This window comes from Nomascus leucogenys, chromosome 4 (assembly GCF_006542625.1).
Source record: "Nomascus leucogenys isolate Asia chromosome 4, Asia_NLE_v1, whole genome shotgun sequence".
NCBI lineage: Eukaryota > Metazoa > Chordata > Mammalia > Primates > Hylobatidae > Nomascus > Nomascus leucogenys.
In genome coordinates this window covers 32,467,185-32,483,070 of record NC_044384.1, presented here as the reverse complement: position 1 = coordinate 32,483,070, position 15,886 = coordinate 32,467,185, and the positions used below count along the sequence as shown (strand labels likewise).

Here is a 15,886-nt window from a genome sequence, read left to right as displayed (position 1 = left end):
CGTTGGCCACTACCTGCGGGGGCTGCCCCGGCGGGGGCGCAGCCTCGGCGCTCCCAGCAGCGCCGCCTGGCTCAGCCAGGTCCAGGAAGGCCTGGCGCAGCAGGGCCGGGCTTTCGCCGAGCGCGCAGCCTAGCGCCGAGGGCGGCTGAGGCGGGGGCTGCAGGTAGGTGGGCACCGGGAGCCCGCCAGGGGTCCGCGGCGGCCAGAACATGCAGAAGGGCGGATAGAAGGCGTCCTTGCGGCCCGCGGGCCAGAAGAGGCCGGACAAGCCGGCCTTGGGTGTCGCGCCCGCGCCGCCTGCGCCCGCGCCCCCCAGGGCCTCAGCGGCAGCGCCCGAGTCCTCTTTCTTGTGGCACAAGCCAAAGGCGGCGGCCGCGGCCGGGAAGGTGTAGGGGTGCGGGAAGAGCCCGCTGCAGCCCGGGAACTTCTGCAGGACGCCCCCGAACGAGCCCTTGCTGGGCACCGGGATGACTGGGTAGCTGCGCGGGCCTTTGGCCCCGGCCGCGGCACCTGCCCCCGCGCCCGCGCCCACGCCCACGCCCACGCCCACGCCGGCCACACAGCCACCCCCAGCGCCGCCCCCACCAGTCCCCGCGCCGCCCGAAGCAGCAGCCACAGAGAGGCTGGCGGCTGCAGCCGAGAGGCTGGCGGCAGCCACTACGGCGGCCTCCTGCAAGGAGTCGTCGTCGTCGTCGAAGCGCGGTCGCTTGTGATGGGCGTGCGGGGCACCAGCCAGCTCTGCCAAGGGCGGCGGCGGCGGCGGCGGCGGGGGGGGCGCACCCAGCAGGTGGGGGCCCAGCAGACCCCCGCCTCCGGCCACCGCGGCCGCGGCGGCCACGGCGGCCGCCTTGACAGAGCTGAGCGGGTGGCAGGCGGGGTGCGCGCCCGGCTGGGGCAGTGCACGCTTGCGGCTGCCGCCGTTGAACATGGCCTTGACGTCCTCCCAGGCGAAGACCAGCTCGTCCTGGGGACTCTTGTCGGTGAGCTTGAGGTGACGGCGCCACGAGTTGAAGTTGGCTGCGTCTGGCTGAGTGTACTTGGCGTCCGGTGTGCGGTGGGAGTGGAAAATGAACTTGTTGGGCGAGAAGTACATGTTGCAGTAGCTGCATTTGATGCACTTGGCGCGCGAGCTGTTGTAGCGCGCGGGGATGAAGCTGCCGCGGCATCCCCAGGCGCACTCGTGTGACACGTCGAAGGCGAAATTGTCTGGCAGCTTGGGCGGCCTGTTTTCGCCCAGGAACGACTTGCACAGGCGCTCGGCCTCGCGTTTGGTGATCATGCCGCAGCGGCGCGATGAGATGGGCATGGCCCCGGCACGCCGCAGGATCTCCAGTTGCACCGGCGTGCACTGCACACACGTGATGCCCAGCGCCACGCGACGGTTGTGGATCTCGTTGTAGCTGAAGTTCTTGAGCAGAGTGTTGGAGATCTGCGCCAGGCACAGGCGCTCCTGCCCGTCGATCACCAACGACACGATGGGAATGCCGTAGAGGATCACCTGGCCCACCTGGTTGGGTTTGAGGTTGGCGTGCCCTGGCCGCGGCTGGCTCAGCGCGTCGGGCTGGAAGGCGCTCGACGGCGACGCCAGCAGGATGTCGTTGGGCCCCGGCAGCGGACTGGAAGCCATCTCCGCCGCAGAACCCCGGGCCGAGCCCTACAGGTCTGCCTTGGACACTGGAAGGGAAAGGAGAAAGCGTTGACTTGAGACTTTTCAGACTAAAACAGAGGGGTGGGATGAGTCGCTAACCAAAGAATTAGAATAAGTTTCTTGCTTTGGTTAAGACATGATTATTACTGGAAAAAGTGACCAAGTTTTGAACACAAGAAAGTCATCTCTTAATTTCCTTCAAGGTCATCCTTTAGAAATGCAGGAATTTGCACTTCTAAACATTTAAAGTGAATTAACTATGTATTGTCCTCAAAAGCAGTGAATTGTAAGAAACCTAAGACCTTATCCCGGATTTATAGAAGCTGTTGGAATAAAATGGCTTGCTTCTAGAAATTAGGTAGTAATGATAGTTGTAACTAGTACAGATTATAAAAGTTATGGAAAACTGGGGCTTGGCCATTGAAACCCAAATTTAAAGAGATATTCTCATTTGCTTGGAGATAGATTGATTTTGGTTAAAAAGTAACCCCCAAAACCCTTTAAAAAGTGATTTTCGTGGTGTCTGTGGTTTCCTTGGGGAAATTCATTATTGGTTGAAACACAGGTCATTAAAGCAAAACGAAATCCCTTCTCCCTCATCCTTGCCATTAGATATTTTGTTACTGTAATTAGAATTATTTTTTTGAAAAGGTGAAAAATGTACAAAGTCGTATACACAGTTGCACCAAAATAGAATGTTTCAGTTTTTAAAAAACCTACTTGCTGAACTGAGTGGTTCTGGTCTCAGATAGGTAGGTAGCTTAAAAACATGAAGTTGAAGATGGTAATCATTTAAAAACGGTTTTCCTGTCATTTCCATGACGATAAGAAAGTAAGTACAGGCAAGCGTGTTAAACCCAGAAACAGTACACAGGAATGAACAATTCTTGGGCGTCTTCATTGGCAGACTTCAAAAGGCAAATTTTTTAGCTTGATGTGAACCACCTTCTGCGACTTTTTTCCCCTAATTTATTTTGATATCTCTATATCTTTCTGGGGAAAAGCTGCCCCACCATACAGCTAATCGGTGGACTAGGTAATCTGTGGGAGTGTTGAAAGTCGAAATCCCAGGTTGGGTCTGTGGTAAAATTTCTAACTTCACCTCCAGTCAACAGAATGCCACAATGAGGGAAAATATTCAGTAAGTTGAAAATACAGAACAAGAAAGCGGAAAGAAATTTTAGTGACAATGCCACTAAGTGGAAAGAAGGAAAGTAGCTCACTCCCTAGGAAAACAAACACTGATCTTTCCACAGCTACATTTCAAGCGCATTGGCCAAGGCTATGCTTTGCCCTGAAAAATCACCAGAAGCCATAGCATGGCCCCTTTCGGCCACGTACAGCGAGTTCGCTATTACAGTGCTTTCAGAGGGTACACGATCTTACTCCCTCACCCAATTTCTTATCCGTGTCCTCTCTCTGGGTCCCTGTGGCATCTATACAGCAGTCTCTGCCCTGCTGCTCCCTGGTTCCTCAGTTCTCATTACATTCGGCGGCCTGTAGGAAGCTTGAACAAACCTCGACGCGATCAAAGGAGAGGAAAGCCTGGCTTGTCACTTTGGGTGGATCAGAGACAATATTTCCAGGGGACAGGGCGTTACATGGCAGTTCAAGGCGCAGTGACACCCGAGTCTGATACAACCAACACTAGCTTCGCCAGGTGGCCCTTCGATGCTCATTTCCCTACCAAACAAGATTCATATCCACTTAATAAGACCCTGGGATAACTCCAACTCTCGCTCCCCAGCAAGGCGCGCGGCTGGCCAGCCCGGGCGGGAAGCTGGCTCTGCGTTAAGGACTCGCAGCCTTAGCAGCAGTAGACCAGGCAGAAGCGTCTCCTCACTTTTACCCCAAGCCCTCCCAGAAACTCCCGTCAGAGCGGACACAAGGTTTTGGCTGGGGCATTATTTTTTGGATGGGTGGGGAGGGGAGAAGAGACAATTAAAAGTTAGTTGAACTGAGAAAGGAAGCTGGTGAACTTCCCTAACTTGCCCAAGAACCAAAGACCCCCCACCCCCAACTTAGTTCTTCCGACTCCCAAATCAGTCACCACGGAAGCTCACCGCTGCCCCTCAACCTAACGCGGAAAATCCTACTGCTGGGGATCTCAAATAGTGCCCTGCACGCTGTGTGCGGGATTGGGGCGGCCGGTTCCGGCAATACCTGGTAACCTCTGGGTGTCTTTAGGCGTGTGGCTGCTGGCCCATCTTCCGAGGGCGCTCGGAGGCGAAGCATCCAAGCGGGTCCTCGTATCCAGCGGGCGGGACTCCGGCGGGCTCCGCACGAAGATCCAGGCTCTCGCCCGAGCGAATGGCGCTCAAACACCGGCCTGGGGAGAATGACGGCCTGAATTGCGGCGGGGCGTCCCCTCCACCGCAAGTGTGGGCACGCAGAAACCCGCGGCAGGAGAGCCCCAAGTGGAGCGCGGTCTGACAGCGTCTGTCTCTGAACTCTTGTCGGACTGAGGGGACGCCACCCAGCGGGCAGGGTGACGTCACCGTCTCCCTGACACTCCACATTAAAGGGCTGGCAAGTTACAGGGAGGGAGGGGGAGAGCGAAAGCCAGCGCTAGCGACAGAGAGATCCTTTCTCAGCAGGCACGAAAGCTACCAACCTAACCAACTCGCAATTGACAACAACCTCCTCAGCCCCGGACTAAACTGCAGCAATGGTGCTGGAGCCGCAGATCTGATTTAGGAGTGGAAAGCGAACAGTCTGCCTGCATCCCGGGACCTGGATCCTGGAGGCCCCGGATTCTAGAAGGACGCCTCCAAATTAACTATATCCCTGACGGTTATTGTCTCCTCCCCTCATTTCTGAGTCACCCTCCTTCATGAATGATCCCTCTGGTACACGATGCAGAGCTGCTCTGTGTCTGAAGACAGAATCCACAGTCAGCTGGAGAATAAATTAGCTTCAGTGACTCCTTTGAAACGCTATGAAATGAGAAAAAGCAGAGAAGTTTCCACATAGAGTGCCCAATCTAAAAACTTGGAGTGCCCCGTCTTTGCATATACATTTTCTTTATAGGACAAGATGCAGAGTCACTGCAGCCTTCTCTATTTTATGGAGTGTACAATTAGGTGAGGACCCCAATATGTGCATGTGCATATTGATTTATCAAACTTCATTCAGAATCGTCCTCTAACCCATTTTACAAGATCCATACAGGTTACCTCTGCACAAGGAAAGGGGGGGCAGGGAAGCAGGGAGGTCCCCCACATGGAACAGTCCTTGAGCAAGTTGCCAATTTTCCTGGAGAAATAAATAAATTTAATCAGGAAAACATGTAGAAGCCTAATCTCCTCCCCTAAAATAAAGACTAGGATAAGAAAACATTTCCTCATAGTTTCCCTAAATGAGGCGCACCCTAGTGTATTAATGAAGTCTCAATATAGTGCCTCCCAATTGACCAGCTGTTAAGAGTCAAAACGACCACTGGCTAGTTTATCAGAAAGGAAAGAAACCACTTATTTGGAGTATGTTCTAAGAAGGATGCCGGCTGGGGTGGGGTTGGGAAGTTCTTTAAGTTTTTCCTTTACTACCGTAGCTGAATTTTCAATTGCTGCCTCGTGAAACAGTCTTAGCATTGTGGAAATGATGGAAAAACATCTACCAAGCTGAAAGCCCACACAGATTGTGTCATAGCACCAACAACATAACACTCCTAAATAGAAGAGCAAAAATGCGAAATCTTAACCTTCATCAAAGGTTAATAAACTCAAGGAAAGTCAATTGAACAGAAACGTGAGGGGCTTGTTGCTCAGGAGTTGTGGCTATTTTAAATTAATATCCTGAAAACACAGTTACAGAGCCATGAAAATCGAAACGTTTGGGCATGTTTCAGCGGGCAATGAAAGAATTTTTCACTCATCTTCTAGTTTCTAAAGACATTCAAGGCACAAATTGGGCTTTGTCCTAAGGGGCTGAAATCAACCTAGTGCTCCCCCGCCAATACCCCAAAGCCTCCCATCCTAAAAAGAAGGAAAACTCACACTTTCTGCCTACCCAGCCCATTGGCCAAAAGCGCGCCATTGTCATTCACAAATGAATGACAAAAGCCTTCTCTCCGAGGCTGAAGGCTCAGTGCTCTTTAGAAGGTTTCAGGGCTAAGCTGGTTCTTCTCCCCTCCTCTGCCTCCTCTCTGGGGTCAGGGGCTCCCACAAAGGGAAACGTTCCCAGTTTCCAGACTGCCAGGAAGAAAGCTTGAGCCACGTGGAAACGAACCCTGGAAATGGGGCTGATTTTACGACTGAGAGCGGGAAGAAAGGAGAAGTCCTATCACCTCACTAACTACCACAGGGAAATATCCGGTTGCCGCCAGGGAGGGAGCACTACGAGGTCTTCACTTTTGATTGTACAGTTCCCATTGTTACCCCACAAAGCTCCTCTTCCTCTTACAGATCCCCATCTTTTAAAAAAGAGTGTCTTCAAAAACAGATTTATTTGAAAAGAGAAATGGGCCAAATCTTTGCCTTCCCTGCCATTCCAGGTTACCCTGGGGAGTGAATCCACATCTGAGTGGCACCCGTAGCCACTTCCTCACCTGAATTTTAAAACAGAAACATTTACAAATTACTTTTGGGCTTACTGCATACAAGCCTTAACTTTCTTCCCCAGTGCCCCCCACCCCCACCCTACAGGACAAACAGGTTATACAACTTTAATAGAAAAAGGTTTCATTGGAAGGGAAAATGAGTGGTGTTAGGTTAAATAATTTTACACAATTCTAAGAATAGTGCAGTGTCTTATTTCCCCTATGAGTCTAGGGTGCCTGTTTAAAAAGTCAGGTCAATTATATATTTTTGGAAGGTAAAAGTGGATAACAGTTATTCAAAGACTTCACACATGCCCCCAGTGAATCCTCATCTTGATACCAGAGCTGGACTTCAGAATCACAGCCTGTTTGTATATTTTGAGTCTGCGAGCAACCTTCTGCCGCCCACTGTCTCTGTGACACTTTGTTTTCTCCTCAGTTTGAACAAGTCTCCTGCTGTTCCTCTGTGGACTCCTTGTCAGTCCCTGTTCTGGCCCCTGGGACACTGGCAGGCTCAGGGAGGAGTCAGCGGTGGCGAGAGCAGGCTGGTCGAGCCCAAGTTAATCAATGCTTTCCTCTTCGAGCTGACATGCATTTTACACGTCGGGACTCTCCTCAGCCTGCTAATTGATTCAAATTGTTTTATTGGTTAAACTGGTGTCACCCATTTTCATGATCTATCACCACATGGAGGAGAGCATTTCCACTCCCATCTCCGTTCCGGGCGGCTGCGGTTCACCCAGGCCAAGGACAGGTAAAGGAGCCCAGACGCGGGACCCAGAGGAAAACCACAAACCGAGCTGGCCTCCTCATAACTGGAGAGGCGACGTCAGGAAGCAAGAGGAGGAGGCTTCCAGGAAGCAAGAGGAGCGCATATGGGCTTCCAGCTACAAATTTAAACTGGTTGAAGCGAACCCACGCTCAGCCGGGCCTGGGCCCAGCTTCCTCCACTTGGGACACAGTCGGTTTCCGAGCCGGCGGTGAACTCCGCGGGATACGAGGCCACAACAAAACGCGGGATGGGAACTGTCCGCGGTGCTGACGAGATGCATCGTTCCAAAGCACAGCGAATCCTACTGTGTTCAAGTCGGGAAGAAGCCTCCCAGCCTGTAATCGAGCCCTAGATTCGGCTCTGGGCGGGCTCGAGCAGAGCCTCATAGTCTTAAGAGGCGGGTAAGGGGCAACACAGAACCACACCCCCTACTTCTCCCACACCTGCCCCATCTCCAAGAACTGAGCAATCCAGCTCCCTCAACCCCACCCCCTTCCTTGCATTGACAGCAAGGAAAAGAAAAGCCTGGATAAAAATTCATTACAATCTGAAACACCAGATATGCCATCTCCTCCCAATCCCAGTTTGGATGTTAAGGAACTCATGACAGTTACAGATCAGAAAAACAGCCTCTATCCTTCTCTCCCACTCCCTCTTACCCCATTCTCAGCTCTTAGGCAGAAATCTTACTGCTTCCGTCTCCCTGATAGAAGTGTCCCTGGCATTGGTATTTCTGCATCAAATAGGGCAAGAAATGATTTCTCTGTTAGTCCTTAGCCTGCAAAAGTTGACCCATATGGCCCAGAAAGAAACTGGGAGACTGGCAGTACTGGAAGGGGCAGAAGAATTCTGGTATATTAGAAAGAACCGGGGATTCAGAATCAGATGAAACTGGGTACAAATTTCTCCTCAATCATTGACTAGCTGTGGAATCTTGCTCAGATACCTCACCTCCCCAAGCCCCGGTTTCTTCATTTGCAAAATGAGGAGATTGATAGGTAGCCCACAGGGGTGTTGTGAGAATTAAGTAAGATCATATATGCAAAGTGCATGGCACACAGTAGTCATTTAATACATGGTAGTTTTAAAAGCATTTTCCTCAGAGAATGGGAACAAGAGCTAGGACTGTCCTGTTACAAGATACATTAGAAATCTTTAATAGCTCCAGAATAAAAGATATCAAAGGCATTTTACCTTAGTGGTGAGCAGAGAGGGAACCAAGTTCTCTGGAGGAACATTAGTCCTTTTGTTAAAATTTTATCCAGCCTTTAATTGGTCTAGTCTTTATTTTATATACAGTTGGCCAGAACCCCAGCTAGCATTTGTTTAACCCATTTTAAGTAGATTGACAATAAATATTAGCAATCATAATGGCCATAATGATAACGATTGCTGATAGCCCTCAGCTCTCATTTTCTACCCTAAAAATCTTTCTGCAGCCCGGCTCAGACTCCCTGGTTTTCCCTTTATTGCCCCAGCTGTGGTTGCAGGGAGCAAACCAGGGACTAGGAGCAAACTAAAGATTTATTCATGGCCGAAGTCACAGGATAAATTAGAAAGGGCTCCGAGCATCCTGGGGCTAACTCAATTTTTGAATCTTCTCTGAAATGTTGTTTATAAACAAGGGCCCAGTCCAAGAGAAGTACAGCGAGAGCACAAGCCAAATATTCTAAACTGGAATTGGGAAGGGAAACTGAGCATACTTTGCAGGACCTGTATTCCTGCCCCAGTGATCCCTTGAGTTCTTCATGAACCAGTGACTATGTGAATCAGTGAGCTCTTACACTTCAAACAAGCACCTTTTAAAGAAATAGTGATGGTGGGAGGAGAAACTGAGACTTGGTTTTCCTTAATCAGAGGAAATCTTTCTCACAAGGAAGCTTGCATTTCGGTAAGTGGCAGAGAAGATTCTTACCCTTCTTACCCTTAGTTCACAGGGACTAACTGAAACAGTTGCTATTGGCCTTTCTTTATTGTAACAGGGAACACTTATAAGTCCTCCCAAACCTGTGAACACAGCAAGGCACACATATGTGCACATCGTTTCCATGAAGTAATAATATCCAGAATGGAAGATGAAGTTGGTGAACTTGGTGGTCACTTAGCAAATATTAGTTGAACAAGATAAAATTCAAAGGCACACAAAATACCTGAGGATACACACAGACCCATAGATGCACACTCCCTGAACACACCTGTGAATATGCATCTAAGAAAAACAGTGGCACAGGGAATAAGCCCACTAGGCTCTCTCGCTTTTCTCTTTTCTCCTTTCTCTCTCTCACTCTCTCTCTCTCTGTCTCTTTGCACGTATACACATTTGTACTCGCCCTCTCCACCCACCTCCTCCCCATATAGGGAAGGAGGGGGTCCTTTGAAATGGAGGTGGTCCCAGCTGGAAAACCCCGGAGCTCATTTAGATCACATCACTTCAGGCTTTTGTCTCTGCTCCTGAATAACCTAGGTCGCTACAACAAAAGGATAAGGCATCTACATGGAGTTTTCATTAGCAAAGATGCGTCTCAAAGATGCTGCTATAATAATGAATAACAAGGCAAGATGCTTGCCTTTTCTGATTTTCACTCCTAAAGAAGGGAGAGGAGAAAAAAGAAGGGAAGAGGGGGAAAGTGAAGTAGGAAATAGGGTTGTGGAAGATGAAACCACGGCAAGTATTTGGTTGGATTTCTGCAAAGGAGTCTTTAATCATACGAAGACTCCAACTACCACTAAGTATGAGAAATGAGGCCTAGGGCTTATTTTATTTTACAACTGGCTATTTTGTTTTAAGCAACCAGTTTAAGAAGTAAATAAAACTGAGGATGCAGAGAGGGTATGGAGAGCAGGACCCTTTAAAGCTTGGGGAGGGGAGGCAAAGGAGTGGGAGTAGGGGGAGGGGTTGTAGATTGTAGTTGACATGTCACGAGAGAGATGTACATTTACCATCTCCCCAGCTGACACTGGTGGAAGGAACATTGAGTTTTATTTCCTAAGGAAATAAAGCCTTTCTTTTTCCCTTTCCTACTGTTTTCTCTATCTTACCCTCCCCCATCATTCAACTCATCTGAAAAATTTCTACTTTGCCATCAAGCTTGATCCCATTACCTAATGCACTATTAAACTATCATGTGTTCTCTGACTGCCCAATAAGCATAATGCCTTCAGCTTCTCTCCTGCCTGCACACTTTAACTCAGTGGTAGCAAAAGATAAAATTAGATATTAGCAAAATAAGTCCCAAGGAAGAGGGTGATAGATATTTGAGTCATTGATTTTTTTTTTTCCTGAAAATACAGCAACCAGTGAATATGCAGAGAGAATGTTGGGAGAAATTTTCTATTTTTGTGTATTTAAAAGTTATTTTTTAAGCAAAAAAAAATTTGAAAAAAAAAGGCTTTCTGTCACGGAGCTTAAGGGGTTCCAAGTGAAAGCGCAGCTAAACAGACCAAAGGCAATACCATCCCAAACTTATTCAAGACACATTATGATATAATCGGCAAACTCTTAATGTTGGCAAATAATTAAATTTTCCATCTTTTAGAACTGTGTAACCTTGGGTGTCTTAGAAACAAATTGTACAAACAAACCATGGAGATGAGCACTGAGGGTTTCAGAAGAGATATAATGAACCAACTTTAATTACTAACTTGAAATTAAAAATGTAATATACAGATTTAAATTTATTTTCACCTAAATTGTGTATAAAATTATATGGCTTTTGCAGGCTAAGAAATGCTTTGTAACCAGCCATGCTACTAAAAAGTCTGAAGTAGTTTCCAAAACTGAGTTCCCAGACTCACACAGTAATAATGATACATTTATCATTACTGATGACCACCTACTGGGCAATTATTGCTTTGTAACTACTATTACAATCAAGAGATTTCTTTATTTACTGTTAACATTCACTTAAAACTGAATGTTAATGACTGTTCTGAATTCACCAAAGAGAGTTTTCTGTTATATTTCAGAAGTACTTACGTCCTGGTTCAGAAATGGAAAACCATATCATAACAGAGTGGAAGGCTGGGTGAGCGCTTGGTTTTCACCCTCTCTTGAGAATGAAAACAGTATTCTGAGGATTTCTGGAGCAAAATTTTCCAGCTCAGAATTGCAAAAGGTTAACATAATGCAGCCACTTGACTTGTGCTAATTATGTAAGTATTTTATTACAGGAGATTCATTCATTATTGATACTTGTTTGCAGTAACTTCCTGCTTGGGGGAGTTATATTTTATATGAGAAGTAAACAACCCATGGCTCCAGGGCTAGCCTCCTCCTCATCTGATTTCCTCCTACCCCTTTGTCTAGTTTCACAGCAATCCTCCTGGGTTGGTATGTCCCTACTGAGGTGGAGAGACAATTCCCTAAGAATTTCCTCTTCTCCCTCCATTTTCTTTTCCCATTCAGAACTTCCTTGTTCTTAAAAGGTAGAGCTCAGGGTATGGAAGTGTTGAGGTGGGGAGGAGGTAGGTGAGAAAATAAAACTGGTTTTAGTGTTTTCTTATATATTAGGTAAAGAGAAGAGAAAATTCTCATTACAAATGTTCTAAGCCTAGACTCTATGAGGGTTGGCCACAAATTTTTCTCTTTGGAAGCTACTCCCAGCTCCTAGCCCAGAAATATCAGAAGTCGGTCTGGCCTTTGGAATACTCAGAGGTTAGGAGATGGTCATTTTGGAAGTGGACATGGTGGATGCTGTTGACCAGTGGTCAAGCTCAGAAAGAGGCTCCTTCCTACCCCCTAAGTCAGAACCTCATCTCACAGCTATTGGTGGTTGGTGCAGTCTACAGTATCTTCTTCCCTGGGCCATTGCCCTGGGAAGATACTGCCCTGTGCCCAGTTGCACTAGGAAAAGACATAGCTTTGCTGTGGGATGGCCTCCATGAGCCCCTGTGAAGGACTGTGTTGGCTGCTTGGCTAAGGGGCTCTCAGGAGTTTCACTCTAAAAACATGTACTGGCCATCTGAGGCAGTCTATTTGGTGGGAGGTCAGTGTTTCCTAGAGGAGCCAAAAGGCCCTGGCATAGGCCTGCAGCCTAGGAGCAAGAGTTTCTTCTTGGGCTTTCTTCCAGGTTCTGAGATCCCTGCTCACGAGTCCCAATTCAGAGCTGGGATGGATACAAGATGTGAGTTCAGCATGCTCCAGACCCTTAGACAAAGTCAGAAATTGGAGATGGTAGAAGGGCAGTGGGAGAGGGCAAAGCAGTTTGGGGGGTGTGGGGGACCCTGTAAAGACTGTGTTCTTGAAGGTTCTGATGTGAGCAGGTGGGAATGAACATGATGGAAACTGAAGTCTCAAGACTTTGGGCCAGTGTGAAAAGAATGAAATGGTATGGTCTGAGATGGGGTGAGGAGAGCTTTGGGGAGGTGCATGCAAATTAGTTGGAATTGGGCAAGTCTTGCCACAGTCCTAAGCAGCACTGTCAGAGCTCAAAACCCAGATTCAGCCCTGGGCCTCTACTATCTAGCCTAGACCTTCTGCACTTTGGGCGTAGACATGGGGATGGGGTGATGAGCCAAGGTCCCAGGGGGCTCTGGGAAGAGCCCTGGGTTGGTGTAAGAGGATGGTGAGAGTACAAGATTGGGTCCAGAAAGGGTGCCCCGGGCTTGGTCAACACAATCTTCTCTCTCCTGGGCGCATCGCTTCTCTGCTTTTACCCCTCGCCAGGGTGGAACCGCTCTGCGTGATCTAGGAGGAATTCCGTTCCCAGTAAGCCGTCCTTAATGGTCCTTTAACAAACTCTTCGATCTCTCTTTGGCCGCTCTGGCTCTCGCTCGCCTCCTCCCTCTTCCCTTCTCCACTGCCTCTATCAGTTATTTATGAGCAACGTTAATTATTCACGAAAAGAGAAAACTCCAGCTTTGGGAACTTTTCTAGGAGACGTTTGGGGGGTTTCTCTCTTTCCCGCCCCTATGGCGGTTTGAGAATTGGGGTCTTCGGGGAGTCTATTTGGCCGGATCCTGCTTTGAATCAGTGGGGAAAGGGAAGCCCAGTGGTTGGGCCGGAGACGGGGCTAGGGGTGCACCCCTCGTCCGGGTCAGCTCTTGCGGCTGCCTACGTTCCTTCACCTCCCGGCACCGGGAAGTTACTAGGCTCGCCCGCGGGAGTCGCTGTCCGAGCTTGGCAGTGCTGAAACCGCCGGCGAGAGCTCGGGGGCTGGGGGCTGCGGAGGTTCAGGGGCAAAGATCTGGATGCTGTCCTCGGCTAGGGAGCCGCTTTCCACAGCGTCTCCAAAAAGTCTCGTTTGCCTTCTCTCCCTAGCTCTCTTCAGATCCCCCCCACCCCCCCGCCCACAAGTGACACCAGAACGCTGTAACCAAAGATTAATTGCCTTAATCAAATCGACTCACCTTCTGCAATTAATCTGTTAGCAACAAATTAGAGACAATTTACCTCAACCTCCCAGGTCAGGCGGAGATAGGTGGGATGGGGTGGGGGATGGTCAGGGTGGGAGACTGACAAAATTTACAAATGGTGCGGAATGGGGACTTCGGAATGGGTGTGCGTTTGAAGTGGAGGGGAGGGAGGAGGTCGAGGTCAGCTGCGGGGCTGTACCAGGGGCTAGAAATTCCTGGAGTCCCTTTGGTCCCCGTATTCTCCAAAGGAAAGGAGGCCGAGGGCGGAGGACGAAGCCACTTACCTGTCCGCGCCGCCCGCGCGGTCTCCAGACCCCTGCGCGAGGTCCTCCCTCCTGCCCCGCTCTCCGCGGCTCCTCCGCGCTCTGCCTCCCGCCGCGCCGGCTGCCTCCCCCGCGCGGATCAGCCGCCGCCGCCCGCCGCCCGCCGCCCGCGGTCCTCTGCGTTCCTGCTCGCGATGCGGTCCTTCGCCGCGACCCTGTCCTGTCCCACCCCTCCCCTTCTCTGCGGTTCCTGCAGCCGCTCAACTCTTCCTACTCTCCTCCTGGGCAAGTTTGTAAGTTTAGGGTGAGGGTCGGTCTCCTCGCGCCCTGCTTCTCGGCTTAGCTTGCTCAGATCCTCACCCCCCACTCCGCACCTCAGACCTGGGTCTCTGACGCCGCCTGTTGGTCAGGCAGGGCAGGGCAGGGCGAGTAGCGCAGCGCCAGCCCCAGCCCCATCACCCCACCCTTCACCCCTCCATGCCCAGTGGTCGAAGGAGGACAGAAGTGAGGCGAGGCCTGGAGACCTAGTAATTGGCGTAGGACCAGGGGCAGGAGGGAGCAATCCGCCCTGGGGGCGCGCAGCCTGGGCCGGCAGCTTGAACTCCCTTGCCAGAAGGGTTGTCCCAGGACGCGCAGGTGCGCTTCTCCTGTGCCGCCCACGGGCAGTCCACTAGGAGGGGGCACCCTTTCCACACTTTCCCGGGGAACGACCACCTGCGGTGAGATGAGAACCTATTGTGCGTCTCCAGGAGGGGAGCTGGGAAGATTGGATACGGAACACTGAGCCCTTCTCAGCAACCCCAGGAAGGAAAGCTTTAGGACCAAACACAGCCTGCTTTTTTAAAAAAAAAAAAAAAAGTCGAATCCATCTCATAACGAAGTGTCAGACTGCGTGTTGGGGAGACCGCGGGCCAGAGGTTCCAGTTGGAGCCCAGCGTTCCAGGAGGGGATGAAGACCGAGTTCGGTAGAATTGCGTGGTATTACAAAGTTTGCCTTTCAGGCTCCGGCCTAGCTCCTTCTTTGGCAACTTTCCAAGTGCCGGTAACCCTCACTGGTCATCTTACCCTTGCAACTTCTTGGAAAGCCTCGGTTTAGCCTTGGATCCACCAAGACATCGGCGAAATAGAGGCGTTGTGTCCCCCTCCCCATCCTCGTCCTATCTTTTTCATTGAAAGAATTGATGGACTGTTTCTGCCCTGCTCCCTCCTTCTCTAATAAACTCTTCCCATAGATTATTCGACACAGAGAAGGAAGGCGGCTGCTTAAAAAACAAAAAGCCATAGCCCTAATGAGTTCAATTACAATGTGGTAAACACATTGCCTCTACGCTTTAATTAAGCCTGCTGCCCAATTTTAACTCATTAGTAATTCATTAAGAGAACAGCCCCGTGCTGGCGGGTGGAAGGCACTGCAGACCGACTGTGCACGAAGTCCACACGCGCGCAGACAGCCGCCGGCCCTCGCCTTGCGCGTGAGCGAGTCAGGTTTGCGACCCAGTGGCGTCCCGGGAGCTTGGACCTGCAAAGCTCCCTCGGGCTTGAAACGTGGTTTGCAAACCTGTTGGGTGGGGTGGCGGTGGTGTGGGGCCGGGCCACTGTTGAGAAGCAAATCCCCGGGTTAAAAGAGCTTCTCTCGCCTAAGGCCAGATCCAGTCGCCCGGTGTGGCACATATCCACCCTCTGTCCCTGGTTCTGCTTTCATTTTGCTACAGTCTCATGAAAAATCTAGGTTCGGCCTTAGCTCTCAGCTCCGGCTACCCTCTGCACGCTCCCCGACCCTGTACCCGGGAGAAGCTTCTGTACAAATGAGACTGATTTTCTGCGTGGTTGGGAGGTGAGGGGAGAAGAAAACTGTTGGCTAGAGAGGTGAATATCTGAAGGGAGAGCCCAGACCTCTGCTTTTCCCTCTTTCTCACTCTTCTCCTCTGCTTGGGAGCGGGGCTGGGGTTAAGGCCACATCTGTAACTGTGTCAGTTGAGACCAGCCCTCTGTCAGGACAAGAAATGGAGACAGCATTGCAGAGCGAATCACTCATGGTCTTTCCATTTCATAATCGAGGGAGACAGCGCAAGCAGGTCAAACTCGACCTGTTTGCTTCCTCCCACCCCTAACTAGGCGGGATCTGAGAAGAAAGTTCCCGCGTGTTGTGAGCGTCCCAGGGCTTGGATAGGAGAGACCTCGTAGGTCCCCAGGCTCCAGCGTGGAGTTTCCAAGGAGAAGGGAAGCGCGAGTGCTATGGAGCAAGGTTTTGGTGAAGAAAAGGACCTCGCGCCCCCATAGTGCCGTCGCTCTGGGGAATCTTCTTTCGCTGG

General features: G+C 50.4%; 1 protein-coding gene across 1 annotated transcript in view; it reads right to left on the bottom strand.

Moving 5' to 3' along the window:
• Positions 1-4,095, bottom strand: part of SKOR2 (SKI family transcriptional corepressor 2) — a 45,648-nt gene extending 41,553 nt beyond the window's left edge. The window contains exons 1-2 of the mRNA XM_030810100.1: positions 3,812-4,095; positions 1-1,674 (exon numbers count right to left, since the gene is read on the bottom strand). The exon at positions 1-1,674 is cut by the window's left edge and continues 986 nt beyond it. Coding sequence (XP_030665960.1) covers positions 1-1,627 — 1,627 coding nt within the window. The 5' untranslated portion in view covers positions 1,628-1,674; positions 3,812-4,095. The remainder of the gene's footprint in view (positions 1,675-3,811) is intronic.
• Positions 4,096-15,886: the final 11,791 nt, after the last annotated feature.